The sequence below is a fragment of the Schistocerca nitens genome, chromosome 6 (assembly GCF_023898315.1).
Source record: "Schistocerca nitens isolate TAMUIC-IGC-003100 chromosome 6, iqSchNite1.1, whole genome shotgun sequence".
In the NCBI taxonomy this organism is placed as follows: Eukaryota; Metazoa; Arthropoda; class Insecta; order Orthoptera; family Acrididae; genus Schistocerca; species Schistocerca nitens.
The window spans coordinates 413,667,249-413,691,116 of NC_064619.1; the positions used below are offsets into that span (position 1 = coordinate 413,667,249).

General features: G+C 43.8%; 1 protein-coding gene across 2 annotated transcripts in view; it reads left to right on the forward strand.

The window, feature by feature from the left end:
* Positions 1-23,868, forward strand: part of LOC126263038 (E3 ubiquitin-protein ligase LNX-like) — a 632,063-nt gene that overhangs the window by 529,929 nt on the left and 78,266 nt on the right. For both annotated transcript variants that reach the window (XM_049960008.1, XM_049960007.1), the window contains exon 2: positions 17,416-17,557. In XM_049960008.1, coding sequence (XP_049815965.1) covers positions 17,422-17,557 — 136 coding nt within the window. In that variant the 5' untranslated portion in view covers positions 17,416-17,421. The remainder of the gene's footprint in view (positions 1-17,415; positions 17,558-23,868) is intronic.

Consider the following 23,868-nt stretch of genomic DNA (forward strand, 5'->3'; position numbering starts at 1 on the left):
TTGTAATTATGATCGCGAGAATAAATAACTGTGGTCAGACACGTTGTAGAAAAAGTACCAACAAGCGTCACTAAATCGCAGGACGACTGGATTCGTGATTTCCTGTCAGAAAGTTCACAATTCGTAGTAATAGAAGGAAAGTCATCGAGTAAAACAGAAGCAATATCCGGCGTTCCCCAAGAAAGTGTTATAGGCCCTCTATTGTTCCTGAGCTATATTAACGACATAGGAGACAATCTGAGAAGCTGTCTTAAGAGTAGATTGTTTGCAGATGATGCTGTCATTTACTGTCTTGTAAAGTCATCAGATATCAAAACGACTTGCAAAATGATTTAGACAAGATGTCTGTATGGTGTGGAAAGTGGCAATTGACCCCGAATAAGGAAAAGTGTTAAATTATTCACATGACTACTAAAAGAAATCAGCTAAATTTCGATTACGCGATAAGTCATACAAATCTGAAGGCTGTAAATCAAACTAAATACTTAGGGATTACAATTACAAATAACCTAAATTGGAACGATCAAAAATGGTTCAAATGGCTCTGAGCACTATGGAACAACTTCTGAGGTCATCAGTCCCCTAGAACTTAGAACTACTTAAACCTAACTAACCTAAGGACGTCACACACATCCATGCCCGAGGCAGGTTTCGAACCTGCGGTCGTAGCGGTCGCGCGGTTCCAGACTGAAGCGCCTAAAACCGCTCGGCCACTCCGGCCGGCTTGGAACGATCACATAGGTAATATTGTGAGTAGAGCAAACCAAAGACTGCGATTCATTGTCAGAACACTTAGAAGGTGCGACAGGTCTACTAAAGAGATTGCTTACAACACGCTTGACCGCCTTATTCTGGAGTATTGCTGTGCGGTGCGGGAGCCGCATCAGGTGGGACTGACGGATGACATCGAAAAAGTACAAAGAAAGGCAGCTCGTTTTGTATTATCGCGAAATAGGGGAGATAGTGACACAGACATGATACGTGAATTGGAGTGGCAATCATTAAAACAAGGCGTTTTTCGTTGCGACGGGATCCTCTCATGAAATTTCAATCAACAGTTTTCTTCTCCGATTGCGAAAACATTCTGTTGGCACCCACCTCCATAGGGGGAAATGGTCATCACGATAAATTAAGAGAAATCAGGGCTCGCACAGAAAAATCTAAGTACTCGTTTTTCCCGCGTGCCAAAGAGAGTGGAACGGTAGAGAGACAGCTTGAAGGTGGTTCATTGAAGCCTCTGCCAGGCACTTTATTGTGAATAGCAGATGTAGATGTAGACGAACTGAAGCTTGAAAGCTCGATAATTAGATTAAATCATGATAGATTCCTAGCGGCTGTTTTTACATATGATACTGCAGTTCGTGTTTCACCGTTATTTTATGATTAAAATCCATAGTGTATTAATAACACCATGTTGTACGAATAGAAGTCGCTAGATCGTTCGACAATCGAAAACTCGAGCAAAGCACGAGGTTTCTCGAACTGTGACGTCAACTGCTTGAACAGTTCGAGTCGTGCTCAAGCACAGCACTAATTTACACCTGTCGATTTCGTCCCGTTAAGAATGACTTGTTGAGTTCTACTAGCCAGCAATCTCTCAATCCAGGCACAAATGTGGTCCAGCAATCCGTTAGCTAGTGTCTCGATTACTAAGCGGCGGTGCTGAACCGTAAGGAATGCCTTCATTTTCACTGCCAGCCAATACTCCACCTGCGGTGACTAACATGTCGAGGAGACGTTGAAGTCTTCAAACCATGGAGGTAGAATAACGGGCGATGGCGCTACAGACTTACGCTGTAAGTTGTTTTGCAGCCAGTGGGCGGGGCCTGCCACCATCTTGGATCCCCCAAAACATTAGCAGACGAGTGTTTACAAAAATGGTTCAAATGACTCTCAGCACTATGGGACCTAACATCTATGGTCATCAGTCCCCTAAAACTTAGAACTACTTAAACCTAACTAACCTAAGGGCAGCACACAACACCCAGTCATCACGAGGCAGAGAAAATCCCTGAGCCCGCCGGGAATCGAACACGGGAACCCGGGCGTGGGAAACGAGAACGCTACCGCACGACCACGAGCTGCGGACCGAGTGTTTGCAATTGCTTCTTGTTCGTTATTTCTGTCTTGTACACGCGATATTTATTTTATGTAGTAAATGTTACACTGTTTTAGTGAACAACACAGCATAAGGAACGCAACTTCTAATGTTTTTCTGGTCTTAAATGCGTACTCGATACAGTAATACGACACGAAAATATGACGCTTCTGGCCTCAGTACCGTTTACACATTTCGAATAACCGAGATGATAAGTATGTGCTATGAAAAGCGTGCTTTCTTAATCCATTTCTATTCACTTTCATTGTGTTTGTGTCGATAATTGATAAAGCAGAACTCCACAAGGAATGATTGATAGTTTAGAGGCACCGATTTGTATTCGTTGCATTTTCAAGTAAAATGCAAATTTTAAATGTTCAAGTTTGCAAGAAACTTACCTTATTTCCTTTGGTGCCTCATAGATGTATGGACGGATGATATGAACAAGACAGCTGTCATGTCAACAAAGTGAAAGATTCGTTAAATTACGAAGGAAAAGAACGGAATTTAAGATTGTCAGGCCCATTGTAGTTTACACATCTGCTTTGTTCATAAATTGCACCTACCAAGTGACATTCAGTGTGGCAAATAACAGTAATTTACAGGGTAACAGGACAACACAGTGATTAATGTAATGGTCTAAATAGCCTGGACTTATCCCAGATAGGGAACTTTGCTTTAACAAATATGTAACCATATATACAAAGACAGTAACTTGTTCTCGAAAAAACAGTTATTGTTGATGACCGTGCAGCTTTTCCCTGAAATAAATGATGACTAACTGACAACCTCAGCTGCTGACAGGTGTTGTTGTTATACCTCGATGTGGACAGCTGAAAATGTGTGCCCCGACCGGGACTCGAACCCGGGATCTCCTGCTTACATGGCAGACGCTCTATCCATCTGAGCCACCGAGGACACAGATGAATAGCGCGACTGCAGGTACTTATCCCTTGCACGCTCCCCGTGAGACTCACATTCCCAACTGTCCACAATTCTACATATGTATTGTACCTTATAGACATTTGCCCATCCACTCATTACTCGCGCACGCGTTGGCGATTCCCGTAAGAGTTTGGGCAACCTGTGCGCATTCGCACAGACAAAGGTCAATGGCTGGGTAGCCTTTAACTATATATACAAAGACAGTAACTTGTTCTCGAAAGAACAGTTATTGTTGATGACCGTGCAGCTTTTCCCTGAAATAAATGATGACTAACTGACAACCTCAGCTGCTGACAGGTGTTGTTCTTATACCTCGATGTGGACAGCTGAAAATGTGTGCCCCGACCGGGACTCGAACCCGGGATCTCCTGCTTACATGGCAGACGCTCTATCCATCTGAGCCACCGAGGACACAGATGAATAGCGCGACTGCAGGGACTTATCCCTTGCACGCTCCCCGTGAGACTCACATTCCCAACTGTCCACAATTCTACATATGTATTGTACCTTATAGACATTTGCCCATCCACTCATTACTCGCGCACGCGTTGGCGATTCCCGTAAGAGTTTGGGCAACCTGTGCGCATTCGCACAGACAAAGGTCAATGGCTGGGTACCCTTAAACTATATATACAAAGACAGTAACTTGTTCTCGAAAGAACAGTTATTGTTGATGACCGTGCAGCTTTTCCCTGAAATAAATGATGACTAACTGACAACTCTTACGGGAATCGCCAACGCGTGCGCGAGTAATGAGTGGATGGGCAAATGTCTATAAGGTACAATACATATGTAGAATTGTGGACAGTTGGGAATGTGAGTCTCACGGGGAGCGTGCAAGGGATAAGTCCCTGCAGTCGCGCTATTCATCTGTGTCCTCGGTGGCTCAGATGGATAGAGCGTCTGCCATGTAAGCAGGAGATCCCGGGTTCGAGTCCCGGTCGGGGCACACATTTTCAGCTGTCCACATCGAGGTATAAGAACAACACCTGTCAGCAGCTGAGGTTGTCAGTTAGTCATCATTTATTTCAGGGAAAAGCTGCACGGTCATCAACAATAACTGTTCTTTCGAGAACAAGTTACTGTCTTTGTATATATAGTTAAAGGCTACCCAGCCATTGACCTTTGTCTGTGCGAATGCGCACAGGTTGCCCAAACTCTTACGGGAATCGCCAACGCGTGCGCGAGTAATGAGTGGATGGGCAAATGTCTATAAGGTACAATACATATGTAGAATTGTGGACAGTTGGGAATGTGAGTCTCACGGGGAGCGTGCAAGGGATAAGTCCCTGCAGTCGCGCTATTCATCTGTGTCCTCGGTGGCTCAGATGGATAGAGCGTCTGCCATGTAAGCAGGAGATCCCGGGTTCGAGTCCCGGTCGGGGCACACATTTTCAGCTGTCCACATCGAGGTATAACAACAACACCTGTCAGCAGCTGAGGTTGTCAGTTAGTCATCATTTATTTCAGGGAAAAGCTGCACGGTCATCAACAATAACTGTTCTTTCGAGAACAAGTTACTGTCTTTGTATATATAGTTAAAGGCTACCCAGCCATTGACCTTTGTCTGTGCGAATGCGCACAGGTTGCCCAAACTCTTACGGGAATCGCCAACGCGTGCGCGAGTAATGAGTGGATGGGCAAATGTCTATAAGGTACAATACATATGTAGAATTGTGGACAGTTGGGAATGTGAGTCTCACGGGGAGCGTGCAAGGGATAAGTCCCTGCAGTCGCGCTATTCATCTGTGTCCTCGGTGGCTCAGATGGATAGAGCGTCTGCCATGTAAGCAGGAGATCCCGGGTTCGAGTCCCGGTCGGGGCACACATTTTCAGCTGTCCACATCGAGGTATAACAACAACACCTGTCAGCAGCTGAGGTTGTCAGTTAGTCATCATTTAAATATGTAACCCTTTAAGTACTTATAATTTAACCACTGTAACAGGTGTTCCACACATTTTACTGAAGATTTAACTAACTACATGTAGTTACATTACTTTTATATAAAATTATCTCATTTTAAAACATTAGTCCCCATTTCCAGGATATTTCTTGCCAGAACTTTTCAGTTACTTGGGAATAACCAAACACTGAAAACCAAGTGTACTGCTCACCTCCAGATAGCTCTTCGTGTAGGATTGATAGGGAATCTGAAGTCAAATCACAGAAATAAAATCATACTGTAAAACTTTACAGTGCATCAGAATTTCAAGTATATAAGGAAATAGCGCTTAAATAAGTCGACTTACGAATGAAATGTGATTTGTTTAAACTTTAGACTACAACGAGAACACCGAGCGAGGTGGCGCAGTGGTTAGACACTGGACTCGCATTCGGGAGGACGACGGTTCAATCCCGCGTCCGGCCATCCTGATTTAGGTTTTCCGTGATTTCCCTAAATCACTCCAGGCAAATGCCGGGATGGTTCCTCTGAAAGGGCACGGCCGACTTCCTTCCCCATCCTTCCCTAATCCGATGAGACCGATGACCACGCTGTCTGGTCTCCTTCCCCAAAACCAACCAACCAACCAACCAACGAGAACGATTAGTACACCCGTAAGCGACGCAAGCCGGCTTATTTTTTTTATCAAAACACATCACAACTACACAGAATCAAACCACCGGAAGCGAATGTTTTGGGGTAGCTAACATGGCGGATCTTCACTTGGGTTGGCTTCAAGTTTGTGACGTCATGACTACTCCTCTATTTTTACCTCCATGCTTCAAACACACCGCGTGCGAAAGTACAGTATTAGAGACTGGGGGTGGTATCCAGCTGATGCGAAAGGTTCCCTCGGCCCCTGTGGCATGCGGCGGACAAAAGCGCGCCCGGCCGGCTTAATGGCCCTCCTGTGGGACAGGACAGTCCCGTACCCCCAAAGCGCGTGTACCTGCCCGAACTCTCCAGAAGCCGGCAGCCGGCAGCCGGCGCACACAAACATATCCGTTCAGTCAGACGCTGACCTGCCTGCAGCCCTGCTATGCCGCAGCGAGGATTCCGGCCTTGCGCCTACCGCCAGCTCCCGCCGTGCTCTCCAGTAAGTGCTTCACGTGTAAACCTTAGTCGTTATTGACTCCTTCTGTTTTACCACTCGGTTTTACGCTGCGTCTCGTAATTGTAGGCCGTCTTAGAGTATATTTCCGCTAAGGGAAGATATCTGTAGTGATTTTCGTGCTGCGCAACAATGACCTAAGCCCGTGATTTACACGAGGGACACACTGATCAAATTAAAGTTACCGGTTGTGTGTGCAAGTCATGTGTTTGTGTGTAGACCAGCTGCCAACCAACCCCGCGGGTGGGGCAGTGACGTCAATTATCAATTGACAGTGCCGAGTGTGGGGTACATCACAGACTGCACATGCGTAGAAGCAGGCAACCGTGGCATCGCCTGTTATAAGCTAACCTATTCCCTCCGTGCTGACTTCTGTTACAGTAATGAATTTTGTGCTTTTGTGTGTTCTTAATCTTTACTTTATTGTTTGGTTTGTTTTGCGTGCCATATTGCAAGGGTTGCACAAGAGCATGCAGGTACCTAGACAAAGGAAAGACCCACACTAGCGTAAAAAAAAAGAACGTGAATAGACAAGCATTTTCCATGACAATGTTTCAACAGCGAAAAAATCAGTCCTAATTAACGAGAAAAATTGTTTTCTGTACAAAGGATAAAGAAAAAACGCGCTGCTTACTGCATTTTAAATATTATTTGACGTCTTTCTTAGTATACACATGGTGGTCCATTGATCGTGACCGGGCCAAATATCTCACGAAATTAGCGTCAAAAGAAAAAACTACAAAGAACGAAACTTGTCTAGCTTGATGGGGCAAACCAGGTGGCGCTATGGTTGGCCCACTAGATGGCGCTGTCATAGGTCTAACGGGTATCAGCTGCGTTTTTTAAAATAGGAACCCCCATTTTTTATTACATATTCGTGTAGTACGTAGAGAAATATGAATGTTTTAGTTGGACCACTTTTTTTCTTTGAGATAGATGGCACTGTAATAGTCACAGGTTACTGGGTGTTGTGTGCTGTCCTTAGGTTAGTTAGGTTTAAGTAGTTCTAAGTTCTAGGGGACTGATGACCATAGATGTTAAGTCCCATAGTGCTCAGAGCCATTTGAACCATTTTTTGTAATAGTCACAAACATATGGCTCACAATTTTAGACGAACAGTTGGTAACAGGTAGGGCTTTTAAATTAAAATACAGACCGTAGGTACGTTTGAACATTTTATTTCGGTTGTTCCAATGTGATACATGCTCCTTTGTGAATTTATCATTTCTCAGAACGTATGCTGTTACAGTGTGATTACCTGTAAATACCGCATTAATGCAATTAATGCTCAAAATGATGTCCGTCAACCACAATGCATTTGGCAATAGGTGTAACGACATTCCTCTCAAAAGCGAGTAGTTCGCCTTCCGTAATGTTCGCACATGCATGGACAATGCGCTGACGCATGTTGTCAGGCGTTGTCGGTGGATCACGATAGTAAATATCCTTCAACTTTTCCCACAGAAAGAAATCTCGGGACGTCAGATCCAGTGAACGTGCGGGCCATGGTATGGTGCTTCGACGACCAATCCACCTGTCATGAAATATGCTATTCAATACCGCTTCAACCGCGCGCGAGCTATGTGCCGGACATCCATCACGTTGGAAGTACTTCGACATTCTGCCATGCAGTGAAACATCTTGTAGTAACATCGGTAGAACATTACGTAGGAAATCAGCATACATTGCACCATTTAGATTGCCATCGATAAAATAGGGGCCAATTATCCTTCTTCCCATAATGCCGCACCATACATTAACCCACCAAGGTCGCTGATGTTCCATCTGTGGCAGCCATCGTGGATTTTCCGTTGCCCAATAGTGGTTATTATGCCGGTTTGCGTTACCGCTGTTGGTGAATGACCCTTCGTCGCTAAACAGAACGCGTGCAAAAAATCTGTCATCGTCCCGTAATGTCTCATGTACCCATTGGCAGAACTGTACACGACGTTGAAAGTCGTCGCCATGCAATTCCTGGTGCACAGAAATATGGTACGGATGCAATTAATGTTGATGTAGCATTCTCAACACCGACGTTTTTTAGATTCCCGATTCTCGCGCAATTTGTCTGCTACTGATGTACAGATTAGCCGCGACAGCAGCTAAAACACCTACTTTGGCATCATCATTTGTTGCAGGTCGTGGTTGACGTTTCACATGTGGCTGAACACTTCCTGTTTCCTTCAATAACGTCACTATCCGGGGAACGGTCCAGACATTTGGATGATGTCGTCCTACCGAGCAGGATACATAGCATACGCCCGTTGGGCATTTTTATCACAATAGCCATACAACAACACGATACCGACCTTTTCCGCAATTGGTAAACGGTCCATTTCAACACGGGTAATGTATCACGAATCAAATACAGTCCACACTGGCGAAATGTTACGTGATACCACGTACTTATACGTTTGTGACTATTACAGCGCCATCTATCAGAAAGCGAAAAAAGTGGTACAACTAAAACATTTATATTTATTTACGTACTACACGAATATGTAATAAAAAATGGGGGTTCCTGTATTAAAATCGCAGTTGATATCCGTTTGACCTATGGCAGCGCCATCTAGCGGGCCAACCATAGCGCCATCTGGTTTCCCCCTTCAGGTAGAGGAGTTTCGTTCTTTGTAGTTTTTTCGTTTGATGCTTATTTCGTGAGATATTTGGCCCGGTCACTATCAATGGACCATCCTGTATATTTTTTGGGCAGATCAAAGTAGAAGTTTTGAAATATTTGAACCAGTCGTTTACTAATCTTTCAATTCTTAGGAGTGTGGACAATTTAGGCTATGACCTTCAATAACATCCACAATGAATATTGCTTCGCTCATTAATGAACTCTGTCGTTATTGCTTGTTCCTATATTCTATTAGTATTTCCATTTTTTTCGCAATATGGATAATCCTTCATAACCTCACTCACGCCGTTCAGGTGCCAAACTGCATAGCAGAGTTCTCGCAGTACACGCAGCTTTTGTTCACGCGTGACAGGCAACGGTGCATTAGACCCACTTGCAACGAGTAGTCGGTTGAGACAAGGAACTCGATAGCGTGTAAGGGACTTCTAGATTTATAGGGGAGTCATTCTTATTAGGTCACGTCACTTTTTGTGCAAGTATATGACATGTTATCACATATACAAGGTGTACAACTCCACCGACATAATTTCGAAGAACATCCAACGGTTTTTTCTGAGTATTTTGCTTCTAAGTGACCCGGTGATAAGCGGTAATATGGACAAATTTACTGATTAACAGTTGCTCGATGTGTGCGATGTGTGTGGGTTGACTAAATTATTTGGAAGAGTGACACAACGAAGCTATGTTAACGTGCTTCTGCAGCGATGCCAACCACATCACAGTTCTAATGCATCTCCAAGTTTTGCAACTCTTCGTTAAGATGTGACAAGAGAATGTGTAGTGATGTAATATAAATGCTATAAAGACATTACACGGAATCTATTATTAGATTTTGTATAAGTAAAAGTTGTTAAAGAACACCGAGAATATATGTATATAATTTGTTATCATGTTCTGCTAACAAAGACGAAGAATTCAAGCAATGTTCCACTAGAAATAGCTTTGCTCTAAAGACTGTGAGCCAGACGTGAAGTGGAAAGAAGACCAATAGAGAAAGAGAACGTATTGATTCATATGACCCTCTCAGGGGAGCCCATGCAGCATGTTGTCAGATGTCAGAACTGAATATGTAGGTTGTTTTCACAATACTGCACTTCTGTACAATCAGTTATTAATCTGTTTGAAGCATATAATAACTGTAACGCAAAATATTGATAATACATTACACTGAAACAGAAGTCTTTTGCAAATATACGTATTGATAAAATAACACAAATGCTTCTAGCCGAAAGATTTTCCGACTCGTGTTAAACGTAGTTGTATTTCTTTCCAGACGAAGAAGACGAAGTCCTCGCTAAATGGTGTTCCTTTGTTTTTTTCCTTAATTTACGAGATTGTTTTCCGCAAGGGAAACAAAAGATTCCTGCCACTAGAACAGAATTTCATAGCGATGTAAGTCAACCTCCGCAGCTCGGCGCGAAATGATCACCGTGCGCTACGCAATAAAATGAAACAAAACTCAACGAATTTGTCTAATTGAGAACTGCTAATGGTACCGGCATAAATAGCTTTAGTTCCACTCCAGAAATGTAGGAAACGATGTCTGCAACATTTTGTACTAAGAACTGATAGTTCAATTAGTGAAACGCTACTTTCACTATGTGATAAAAAGTATCCGTACACGCCCAAAAACATACGTTTTTGTCATTATGTGCATTGTCCTGCCACCTACTTCCATTTACTCCACAACAGCGACCTCAGTAGTCAGTAGACATCGTGAGAGAGCAGAATGGGGCGCTATGCGGAACTCACGGATTTCGAACGTGGTCAGGTGATTGGGTGTCACTTGTGTTACACGTCTGTACGCGAGATTTCCACACTCCTAAATATCCCTAGGTCCACTCTTTCCCATATGATAGTGAAGTGGAAACATGAAGGGACACGTACAGCACAAAAGCGTACAGGACGACCTCGTCTATTGACTGACAGAGACCACCGACAGTTGAGGGTCATAATGTGTAATAGGCAGACATCTATCCAGACCATCACACAGGAATTCCAAACTGCATCAGGATCCACTGCAAGTAATATGACAGTTAGGCGGAGGTGAGAAAACTTGGATTTCATGGTCGATCGGCTGCTCATAAGCCACGCATCACGTCGGTAAATGCCAAACGACGCCTCGCTTGGTGTAAGGAGCGTAAAAATTGGCCGATTGAACGGTGGAAAAATGTGTGTGGAGTGACGAATCACGGTACACAATGTGGCGATCCGACGGCAGGGTGTGAATATGGCGAATGCCCTGTGAATGTCATCTGCCAGCGTGTGTAGTGCCAACAGTAAACTTCGGAGGCGATGGTCTTATGGTATGGTCGTGTTTTTCGTGGAGGGTGTTTTGTACCCCTTGAGGTTTTGCGTGGCACTATCACAGCACCTTTTTGCTGGGGATGGCGATTGCATCTTTCAACACAATCGAGCACCTGTTCATAATGCACGGCCTGTGGTGAAGTAGTTACACGACAATAACATCCCTGTAATGGATTGGCGTGCACTGAGTCCTGAGCTGAATCCTATAGAACACCTTTGTGATGTTTTGGAACGTCGACTTCGTGCCAGAACTCACCGACTGACATCGATACCTCTCCTCAGTGCAGCACTCCGTGAAGAATGGGCAGCCATTCCCCAAGAAACCTTCCAGCACCTGATTGAACGTATGCCTGCGAGAGTGGAAGCTGTCATCAAGGCTAAGGGTGGTCCAACACCAATTTGAATTCCAGCATTACCGATGGAGGGCGCCACGAACTTTTGTCATTTTCAGCCAGGTGTCCAGATACTTTTGATCACATAGTATATGTGGAACACTCCACATTTGCTCCGGACTGGAACGTACAAAGAGATGAAGAAGGTAATTATCCTGCTAGTAGACGCAAATTGTTTTGTTTTATCGCAAATAAGAAATGAAACATTTTGTTCAGTAGCGAATTGCCCTCACTTCGGAACAAACAGCTTGTGGTCGTGGCACAGATGGTCTGATCTGTTGAGTAGATGAATCAGGATGCTGGCGCGCAGCTTCTATCCTGTGACGTACCGGGAAAAAAGGCAGTTGACTGGGTTCACGAGGAAGTTATACAGGAGACGCCCGCCCCGGGGAGTTCTGCACTTCTTCAAAGCGGAGGAAGAGCAGCCCATGTTTTGCGGGGCACCACGTCCGCTGCCTCGCGGTCAGAAATAGCGTAGCGCCGTTCCTCGGAATATGTCCTGGTAGGAAGCTCTCCGCACTACCATGTCCATCGGACCAGTCGTCTCCGGCACGCCGTCGAGAATTCTAGTCTATTTTAAAACAATGCTGTAAGTAATTTTCTGGGTACTTGAACAATACACTATCGCACATTTAGTCACTCTTGGACAGACATAGGGAACTCTCCGAAACTATATTACGGGACGAAATGTAATGCAGTGCAAAGTAATTATTAGTTTGCGACTAGCAAAATGGACGCTGATGGGTCATTAACTATAGGTCGTCTGATAAGTAATTTCAACTGATAAATCGTGAAAACGTTCCGATGTGACTGGCAGTTTGCACATGCACCATAAAAAAGGGTGTTTTGGCTAGGAACGAACACCATTCCTAATTATTTGTGAGATTTTTGCCTTTGGTAACTTGTTTATAACAACAAATCATGAATGAGGCATTCGCTTGTGAGAATGAGCAAAACATGATAGCGACACATCTGTGATGAAATTTTTATACCTGTTAATGTTGGTGATTTTCTTGGTCTCTCAAAACATTAGTGAGATCATCTTGTCGAAACTTTTGCATATTTATGTTAAATACCTCCAGCAACAAGCATTGCCTGTATGTCAATACGAATGACTTTAAGAGTTGCTGTCTAAAGTTGTCTGGAACAAGATTTCTGATTAGTTTTAATCTTGATCTTGGGCTTCGATTTGCTCCATCTTAAGAACACGCACGGTTATGTCTTACTATTCAGCAAAGTGACCTTATTGGGGAGGATGATCGTGAAGTAGGTTTTCCCAGATCGCTTGAGACGGAAGACGAAATGATAGCCTCAAGAAGGCGACGGCAGATTCTCTCCAGTATCCTAGCCCTCTTGCGCTTATTCGGTGTCTTTGGTGACTTCTATGACGATTCAACGTTAGGCTTCATCGTCAGTCCAGTGTTAAAAACTGGTCCATTTGAACCTTAAACTGACAAAAAATGGTTCAAATGGCTCTGAGCGCTATGGGACTTAACATTTGAGGTCATCAGTCCCCTAGAACTTAGAACTACTTAAACCTAACTAACCTAAGGACATCACACACATCCATGCCCGAGGCAAGATTCGAACCTGCGACCGCAGCGGTCGCGCGGTTCAGGCTGAACCGCATAGAACCGCTCGGCCACCCCGGCCGGCTAAACTGACAGAAATTATCAACAAACTAGCGTACGTCAAGTATACGTGGTATCAAACTGGTAAATGAACAGGACGTACGTTACTGACACTGTGAAGATGTACAATTTACACCACCTGCCCCACAAAAAAAAAGTGAAGCACCCAGAAACCATGGTCAGGTGACAATGTTACTTTGTACACGTACTCTCCATCGGCGAGTATGTAAACAGTTACGAGTTGTAATTCTTATTAACACGTAGAACGCCACCAGAGTGCACTTGTGTTGTTCGTGTTTAGTGTTGTTACCAGGCGTTTTAGTGTACATAAGGGGGGTGAAAAATGTCAGGTGTTCAGTGAACACTACGAAGTACACGGAGATGCCACATACTTGTGCGAGACAGCGCTAACACCAGTTGACAGTCTGAAAGTGGCTTCATTGTGGGTGGCCAACTGGTCGAATAGTGCTGTGATCAGATTTGTGGGACATTCGGATGTGACAATGGCCCGATGCTGTAATGACTGAGAAGGTGAGGGCTGGCATACTCTAATCAACGCTCCGGTCGATTATGTCTGATCACCACAAAGAAGGATCATAGTATTGTGCATCAGGCACATCGTTACCTCTTCACATCTGCGCTTGCCACCAATTGGTCAGAGATAGGACTGCTGGACTAGGGAATTATCGTGCCGTGTCTAGGCTGCCGTCAACACCTCATCACAAACCGCTGCTTTTGGAGTCGTGCTTGACTGGGAAGCAGGGCATGCTGATGAATGGTGTTCAGTTATGAATCACGGTTCTTTATTGCCCCGGCTGACCATCGCCGGCGAGCATGGCGGCAACCTGCGGAGGATCCCATTCTTCCAGTGTTTTGGAGAGGCACGGCAATGTTATTGCTGGCGTTGTGGTGTTGTGAGTCATAGGGCATGACTTCAGATCAGGGGTGGTAGTGACTGAGGAATCTCTGGCGGAACAACGCTACATCACGGACACTGTGCGTCCACCTGTATTGTCTGTCATGCTGCAGTATCATGGTGCCACTTTTCAACAGGACACTACTCGTCCACGCACGGCGTATGTGTCTGTGAAGTGTCTTCGTAGGCTGAGTTACTCCTGTTAGCGGCAAGATCTGCGGGATATGTCCCCGATAGAACAAATATGGAACCTCTGTGCAATAGATCGTTGCAGTACGTGGTTACAGGGCCTTCAGCTGTTCAGTACGAAACGAAAATTAAAACACTTGCAGTAGTGGCTTTTGCATTTACTTTATTTACGGAACCAGTTTTGCTGTTCCATTACACCATCTTCAGGCCCCTTGACCAACGTAATTTGGGAGGAATCCTATCTCGTGTGCAGTCATAACAAGAGCCAACCGATGTCAGTTGATGAACGAAGTGATAACGTCGTGGAAACCAGAGATCTACAAAAGGGACGGCTACAGGCGTTTTAATTTTGATTTCATCTGTGGAACCACCTCGGGCGTCCTCTCTCCCCCGGTTCCAGCATCTAGGAAGCGTCTTTATGACACTCTTTCCAAAAGAATTCGTGCATGCATCCACGCCAGAAAGGGCTCAACGACATGCTGATAGGCAGACTCATACTGCCTACTTCTTTCTAAATTTTCACCATATAGTAATCACTAAAATAACGCAATATACCCTGTCAACTACTGTTCAGGGTGCTTCACTGTTGTTGTCAGACAGTGTATATAAAAGAGATGTTGATCAATAACTTCTCGTGAAAAGCCAACACAGCAGTCTTGCTACATCAGATAAAATGAACGCATTATTTCGAAGCCGAATTTGTCTTTCATTATCTGTAGCTGCCACGTCATCCAAACGAAAAGCCGGGACGAAGACTCCTTGTTTCTTCCACACTGGTGGAACGGGTGTAAAATCCAGCTTTTCTTGCTGATCACAAATATTTATATTTTTGACTCAGCTGTATTCATGCATCATCAGATACCCTTGCGTGAAGAAAAATCTGGACGTGTACTCGTGCTAATTTAGATATATGTGCCTCATACATTTCGACAACTAGGAACGTACATAGGAATGAAGTGTGTGTGTGTGTGTGTGTGTGTGTGTGTGTGTGTGTGTGTGTATGTGTGTGTATAAACCTGGATTTGCTTGATTGCGGCTGTCTATTTTATCCAAGCAAAGGTAACGAAGATTAGGATTTAGCGTCCCGTCGAAAACGAGGTTATTAGAAACGATACGTAAGCTAGGATTCTGGAAGGATGAGAAAGATACCGACTTTGGCCTTTCAAAAGTTCCATCGAGGCATTCACCACATGCGATTTAGGGAAATCACGGAAAACCTAAATCTGGAAGGCCTTGAGACGTCGGCGAAACTGTGTAATTTGTTTATAAAATTAAAGAATTTGAATGCTGTGAACTGTAAACTGAGCTGAATTGAACTGGTTTCCTATTCGTAAAACTTTCGTGTATGATTGTATCGTGATTTTGAACAACGCAACTGATGTAATTATGAAATGCTATCTCATAGAATGAGTCGCCAAACTATCTGAGACTGTGTATCTTTAATTTGATTAACTTTTACTGAAATAATTAGAAACCGTTAATCTGTTGATTGTATAGGCTATTCCATGAAATTCTGTATTGCGCAATGCAGTGAACAGTGCTAAAATGGACGAAGCCATAGAAGTGTCTTACAGTTCCAAACACAAAAGTACCAATAAAAAATCTACATAAAACTGCAAAACAACTTTTGAAAGAATAACTATCCAAAATACTTTTAAATTTACGTACCAATACTGACTAAATACAATTCCAAACTTAAATAATGCAGACGCGATTTAACACTGCACTGTGAGAATGAGATTGTCCGCATAAAAATAAAATTTGAACTGATCTTCGGCAGAAGTACGACTGATATTAATTCTGAAATGCAGTACTTAATTTTGAATGCTCTTACTGTGTTCTGACTCATGTTAAACTCGCCCAGATTTTCATGGTTTACCTGTGGCAACGGCAACTCGGTACTGCTCGGAAGTGATGAACATTAAAATGCAGCGCAGCAGCAAACTAGCTAAGGGAAAGAAAGCCTTGCGCAGAGCAGTGCAAGGACATGCAAATATTCTAGGCAGACTAAGCTTTGGCCTTAGCCACTGTGTTCCGCAAAGTGCAATGCGGCGACGAGAAACTGAAAATATAAATATTTGTGAGGAGACGGTGGAGGATATTGCATTCAGTAAATGGTCAAAAGAGATTAGCAAAAGCTTTGGCCTTAGCCACTGTGTTCCGCAAAGTGCAATGCGGCGACGAGAAACTGAAAATATAAATATTTGTGAGGAGACGGTGGAGGATATTGCATTCAGTAAATGGTCAAAAGAGATTAGCAAAAACTATATTGAAACTCTGATTTCTTAACAGTTATAATCTTTTTAACAAAAACTACAATATTTTCTAAGAAAATTAGGTGAGTTAATAGCGTGGTAAAGGAGTAGTAAATCTATTTACCTACGCGAACAGGTAACTTCGCTTTCTCACGTCTGAATAATGAAACTAACTAATCCGAACCAACAAATAAAAATCCCGCTAAAAGTTTCTGTTTCCCAGACACACTGCAAGTAAGCAGTGTAACAACATTACCTGAAAATCTTCACAGTTCTCAGCTCAGTCTTTACCAAATCATATTTCCAAAATTCAGCATCCGCTCTATCTTTATGTCTGTACTCTGCAAGCTGTCTCCAGACCACTCAGTAGTGTGACCAACACCCGACTCACTAGCTTCTCACACAATGCTGCTACCAACGACAATGCTACTGGCAACGAAAGGTCACATTGGTTGTACTCAGAACTTCTGTGGCGTAACACATTGATTATAGGAGACGTCTACTTGAAAAATGTCGAATGTACAGATATGCTGTGTGACGTATCGAATTAAAATAGAGCTCACGTCACTTTGATTGAATACCAAAAATGAGCTACAAACCTTACAACTGGCGTTAATCAGAGCTCTGGCTGTTGGAGATTACCCACTAACCACACGCATGTTTTCTAAGATTTAAAAAAAAAAAAAAAAAGTTCAAATGGCTCTGAGCGCTATGGGACTTAACTGCTGTGGTCATCAGTCCCCTAGAACTTAGAACTACTTAAACCTAACTAACCTAAGGACATCACACACATCCATGCCCGAGGCAGGATTCGAACCTGCGACCGTAGCGGTCACGCGGCTGCAGACTGTAGCGCCTAGAACCGCACGGCCACTCCGGCCGGCAAGATAAAAGCACGGAACTCTAGTGACCGGGACCAAGTATTATGATGAGTTTTGGTGTGTGCTCCAGATCGGCTTATATAAGACGAGACTGGTTGTGTTGCAGGAGGCGATGCGGTGGTTCCGGAAGGGCAGCGGCGACTCCCCGCGCCTGCTCAGCCTATCGCCGCTGCGCAGCGTAGACCCTATCGACGCGGACGTCGACACCACCGCCGCGGACTGTGTGCCCAGCCGACGGTCCCGTATAGGTGAGTAACTCGCACTGCTTCTGATTTATTCGTTTACTCTTGTCTCCCTGCTGCTGAACGATGTGCTGCAGTAGTCACGACTCACAACTCTGAAATACGTGTTAAGGATGAACTGGCATAAATACTCCGCAGCCGTCCTGATTTAGGATATTTGTGGTTCACTGTAATCACTTAAGTCTAATCATATGATTCAGACCACAGATGATATTCTTCTCTATACGGTGGTGGTAAGTTCCTATGCGACTAACCTGCTGACGTCATCGGTCCCTAGGCTTACACGCTACGCAATATAACTCAAACTAACTTACGATAAGGATAACACACACACACACACACACACACACACACACACACACACACACGAGGGACGGCTCGAACCTCCGTGACGAGGGGGAGGGGGGGGGGGGAGCCGGGCGAACCGTGGCAAGGCGCCATTGACCGAGCGCCTACCCCGCACGGTGATATTCTTCTCTGGCTCTGGTACCAGCCGAGTTTGTAGTTCGTTTTTAGAGTGTTCGACGTCTCGAAGACTATTTCACATTATGACAAAACCAACCCTTGAGAAGAACAGAAACCTTCATTGTTATTTTCGGAATCGCTTCAAAATACAGCCACTGCCATTATAGGTCTAATGATGTCACAGTCACTGGGATCGTCCTCAGAACCATAAAAACATCCACTCACACAGTCATCCGGATATTAATTCTCGCAAGGAGAAACTGAAAAATCATCTTCAAAATCCTCCGGAAGTGTTTCAGATTCGTTCATTTCCTTCTGGTTTCTGAATAGGGCCATCTCCAGCAGGAGAAGGAACCTTAAAACGAAAGCTGTAACTATTTCAAACATCAAAATATTAAATAAGCAAACAGTACATGAAAGCAATACGCTGTAACCACCCAAACAAAAGAAGTAGTCAAAATGTTCAAAAGTGTGTGAATTCCTAAGGGACCAAACTGCTGAGGTCATCGGTCCCTAGACTTACACACTACTTAATCTAACTTCTGCTAAGAACAACACACACACCCATGTCCGAGGGAGGACTCGAACCTCCGGCGGGAGGGGCCGCGCTATCCGTGACATGGCGCTTAAGACCGCTCGGCCACTCCGCGCGACTAGTATCGCAGCACATGGCATCTACAGACAGCGTGTAGAAAAGACGAGTTATCTCGATATCCGTCCATAACAGATGACGCGCAGAACACTTTGTATCCGCCCACATTGGTTTTAAGTAATATAAACCAGCACGTTGTCCTGAATGACTAGTGTTCATCGGAGATAAAGGTATCGTCAGGAGCGCCCCAGGGAAACATGATGAAACCTTTCTTGTTCTCTAGATACATAAACGATCTGGCGGATAGTGTGAGCAATAGTTTAATGGTTAATGGGTAGCTAGATGCCCTGTTGTCACCCCATTACCTCCCCCCATCCCCCCCCTCCCAGAAAGAATACATGTACCTCAGCGATCTGTGTGCATTGCTATTCATATCAAAGTGGGCGAAAGTTTTCTAAATGTTTGCGAATCGTGTAATTGAGGGAGGACCTGGGTACCAGCCCAGTATTCACCTAGTGGGATGTGGGAAACCGCCTAAAACCACACTCAGGCTCCCCAGCACACCGACCCTCGTCGTAAATCCGCCAGGCGGATGCGATCCGTAGACGGTTCACCTCCCTGTCCCAGAAACCGCACTTTAACACACATTGCCCCCTGGTCGGGTTAGACTGGCTCTTATATGGCATATTTTAAAAATTTTTATAATTTTTCTTGAACTACCCTGCAGTTTTGTTCCATTTCACGCAAAAATGAGCTGTGCGATATTTGTGCTTAAGAGGGTAAGAGGAAGGGGTGTCCCTGGGTCTTCGATAAAGTCAGAAAATCCATAAAAATGAAACCATGAATTTCGCAAAACATTATTTCTGCATGATAAATCCATTCATTACCCAATACAAGCAGTTTAAATGGTTCAAATGGCTCTGAGCACTATGGGACTTAACTTCTAAGGTCATCAGTCCCCTAGAACTTAGAACTACTTAAACCTAACTAACCTAAGGACATCACACACATCCATGCCCGAGGCAGGATTCGAACCTGCGACCGTAGCGGTCACGCGGTTCCAGACTGTAGCGCCTAGAACCGCTCGGCCACCTCGACCGGCCACAAGCAGTTTATTCCGGTCTCTTTATCTCACCGCGCCCTCATGTCGCAGACTGCACGGGTAGGGTGACATGAGAGGTCAGCGACACCACAACAAGTAGAGGGAGCGCAGAGTGAACCGAGCCGTTTCTCTTCACATCACCCGAACCTCCCCTAATAGTCTCAATTTCGAGAGAGGACAGCAGTCGGAGCAAGGACAATGTCTTCGTCCTAGTTCGTTTATGGAATTAAATTTATTTGTTTGGGTATTGGCCGACGAAATAACTGGACGCAAAATCGCATCTCTCAAACAAACGTTCAAAGTTTTATTCTACAATGTGTGGGAGTGTACGTTAACTTTGAGTCAAAGTGCCCCTGTACGTGTGCAGGAAGTGATGATTTATTGGGACAAATCAGGAATTCCGACATAGTGCTTGTCTACATCACACATTTGATATCACAAACGACGTAAATAAAAAAGACATCCTGGAAGGTAGTCGGACGTTGACATGCGAAATGAAATAGATTTTGTACAAATACTCGTGACTTTTTGACACAGCGTTCGCTAATGAATTAAATTTCACTACTATTGAAGAAATAAACAGTTTTTAATGAACGAATGGGTGAGAGCAAAGACAGCGGGGAGAGGCGAGAGCGAAGCGAATATGAAACCCAACAGTTCGGTAAATCATTTAGTTATGAATTTATAACATAAACATATTTAACAATAAAAGAAAGGATAAGTCCATGACTCATCCAGTGCAGTTACTTTTACTCATATTCGGTCTTTTAACTTACTATCGTTCAGATCTTTCTTACCACTTTTTCTCTCACCGACTTGCCGGATTGGTGACGTCAAGTTCCAGTACTGTCTCAAAATTTTCACCGCCATCAGTAACAAAAGAGGATGGCACGTCATTCAGGGGTTATCTATCACACAAGGTGGACGATGAAAGCCATTTATTACTTGAAAATGCTTTTGCTTCGTGATGAATTTGAATCATCACCAAAAGAAAGAAAGGAACTTTGTTATATTTGAATCTTCGTAGTCACCGTGTATGTCGAAGAATAGTTCTCCGTCTCATCTGCAGCGAAAGCATTGTATTTGGGTTTCAGCAGACTTTCGAAGCTCGATAAATATTGGTTTTTCGATTATGATATTTCTCATGTGGTTTTACACAAATTGAAAAATCAGTTAGGGCATCTGTCTTGTATTTTTTATCCTAATTTATATTCTGATTCAAAAATGAAAATCGTTGATGCTCTGAATAAAGAAGCAGAACCGAGTTCAAGCAGGAAACGATCAAATCCGAGAAACCATCAACTAAGTCGAACAGTTCGTTTCGATTAAAACAGTCAGAGAATAAACTGTACGTTGAAAATAATTTAGCAGAAAGAGGCGTCTAGCTCATGGAGGTCTACTATAAATTATTTACAAAAGACAAGAAACAGAAGTAGTAAGCGCTTTAGGTCGTAACGTTGTAACGCCGTAAAAGCCCATGGCAGGGGGAAGAATACGAATTTATAAGAGAAAAATTGCTTTTCTCTTCTTATTTCAAATGGTTCAAATGGCTCTGAGCACTATGGGACTCAACTGCTGAGGTCATTAGTCCCCTAGAACTTAGAACTAGTTAAACCTAACTAACCTAAGGACATCACAAACATCCATGCCCGAGGCAGGATTCGAACCTGCGACCGGAGCGGTCCTGCGGTTCCAGACTGCAGCGCCTTTAACCGCACGGCCACTTCGGCCGGCTCTTCTTATTTGTCCATAAACATAGGACATAGTAGTGTTATAAATTGAATTATAAAAGTTAATGCAACATATTTAATTAAGAGTGGAGTTGCATGTAGTGACTCGAACTGAATTATTAAAATTAATATAACAAATTGAAAGTAGGTGGTTAATAATCTACTTTTTTGTAATGTCTTTCAGATAGGGTAAGTGATTTTTTTTCTCCGAGTTTAGAGACCTAGGAGCACGTCTTCCCGTTTCCCATGGAGTCAAACTATGGGATAGCAGAAAGAGGAAATCAGACTTGAAACGTAAAGACCTTCTTAGTGGCTTTTTGCTAATGGCGCTGTAGTGTACGGGGAGTGTCGGCTGTAAGTGCGTGTAAGAGGACGCAGAATGACTTGGACATAATTTCTGTTTTGTGTGACGAATGACAGCTTGCTCTGAATTTGGGAACGTGTAAGTTGGTGGAGGAAAAACAGTCCCATAATGTTCCAATACGACACTGGTAGCAGTGTGCTGCACAGCCAAAACGATCAAATATGTAAGCGTATCGTTGCAAAAGCGATATTAAATGGGACGAGCATTTAAAATGGGTTTCTTCGGAAAATTCTAGGAAGCTGTAGCCCATCTATAAAGCAATCGCGTGCGGAACACTTGTGCGCCCCTTTGTTGAGCATTGCTCGAATGTTTAGGATCCCCCCCTGCCGGATTAAAGGATGAAGTCGAAACAATTCAGAGGCGTGTTTCTAGATCTGCAACTGATATGTTCGATCCGCAAGCGATTATTACGGAATGCTCCGTGAACTCAAATGCGAGTCCCTGGAGGTGAAATACTGTTGATAAACATTGGAGAACCGACTTTCGCAACAGACTGCCGAACGATACCCCTGCCACCAATTTACATTCCACGTAAGGACCGCAAAGACAAGATAAAAGAAATCAGGCATCGTAAGGAAGCATATAGCCAGTCGTTTTCTCCCTTTCTCCACTTGCGAGTGGAACAGGAAAGGGGTTAACTAGCAGAGGTACAAGGTACCCTCTGTCATGCACTACACGGTGGCTTGAGGAGTATGTGTAACTGTATATGTAAAAGATTTCAAACTTCAATCTCCCATTCCACTGTCGCCAGTAATACGTCTCTAATGTTTGGCATTTCGTTCTGCACTATTTGAAAAATGCATGAAGTTCACTGGCACAGTTTCCGTTCTATTCCTTCCACTTTTACAATCATGCACAGTATTTTTTTCTTATGTATTTGAATTCTTGTTTTGGAAGAAATTATCACTACCAGCGATTGATTGGCCGGCAGGGTAACGAGACGTGGTGGCGTAAAATTCTCCACCCTCAGACTGTGTGCAAATGCCATGTGATAAATCCCAAACATCGTCGCAGCGTTTCATGGATGGAAGGCACGTGACACAGTTGAGGATGAATTTGTCGATTAAGGATATAAGGTTTGGAAGTTCTCTTAATGCTGTTCGAGAGGATTTAGCCGAGTTCTGAAAATGGAATTCACCCTCTCCCCTTCTTTCGTTCCATAACAATCAGTGACAACACACACTCTTCTCGAAAAATCGCAAAAATCTGCCTGATATCGTTACATTGGCCAGAGAAAAGTAATGGAAAACCACCAGCCTAAGAACCTCGCCATAATAACAGGTTTCTGTTAAGCAGAATGTACAATTTATATTTGATCCTTCATTCGTATCATCTTATACAGCATTTACTTCATGTACCCCTTCGCAGTGGTGTACATCTGATGCTAGACGACATTCATAACCACCGTATCAAAAAGAATTATCCGATTAAAAAAAAATCATAACTATAATGTCATTTGAGATATGTGCGTGAACGACGTACTCTTGGAAAGAGTTTTACATGGTTCCCGCTAGGTAGCAACAGTGTGCGCCCACTTCAGTTCTAGCAAAAATGATGACAGGACAACAGAAAGCGTTTTTTGCTCTACGTTTTGCGCAGTGCGGGTCAGTAATAGGTATGATGTGGATCCTCCTTCAGCACAGAGCGTTAGATGGTGGCACGAAAATTCAGAGAAACAGGTTGTCTGTGTTAAGGCAAATCGCCGGGCCGTCCCCAAGTGTCTGACACAGACGTCGAACGCATCCGCCATAGTTCCACAAGTAGTCCGCAGAAATCCGTTTGCCGTGCAGCTTGACAGCTCAACATGCCCCCGATGTCCGTCTGGCGTGTGTTGTGTCGACGTTTACATATGAAACCATACAAGATTCAGCTACTGCAAGCTCTTCGTGAAGGTGACAAACAACAACGTGTGGAGTTCTGTAATTTCGTTCTTGGCAAGATGGAGGATGACAGTTTTCTTCCACCCTTAGTGTTTAGTGACGAGGAAAAAGTCCATTTAAATGGAAAGGTGAACCGCCATAATGTGAGAATATGGGGTACGGAAGAACCACATAAAGTTGTACA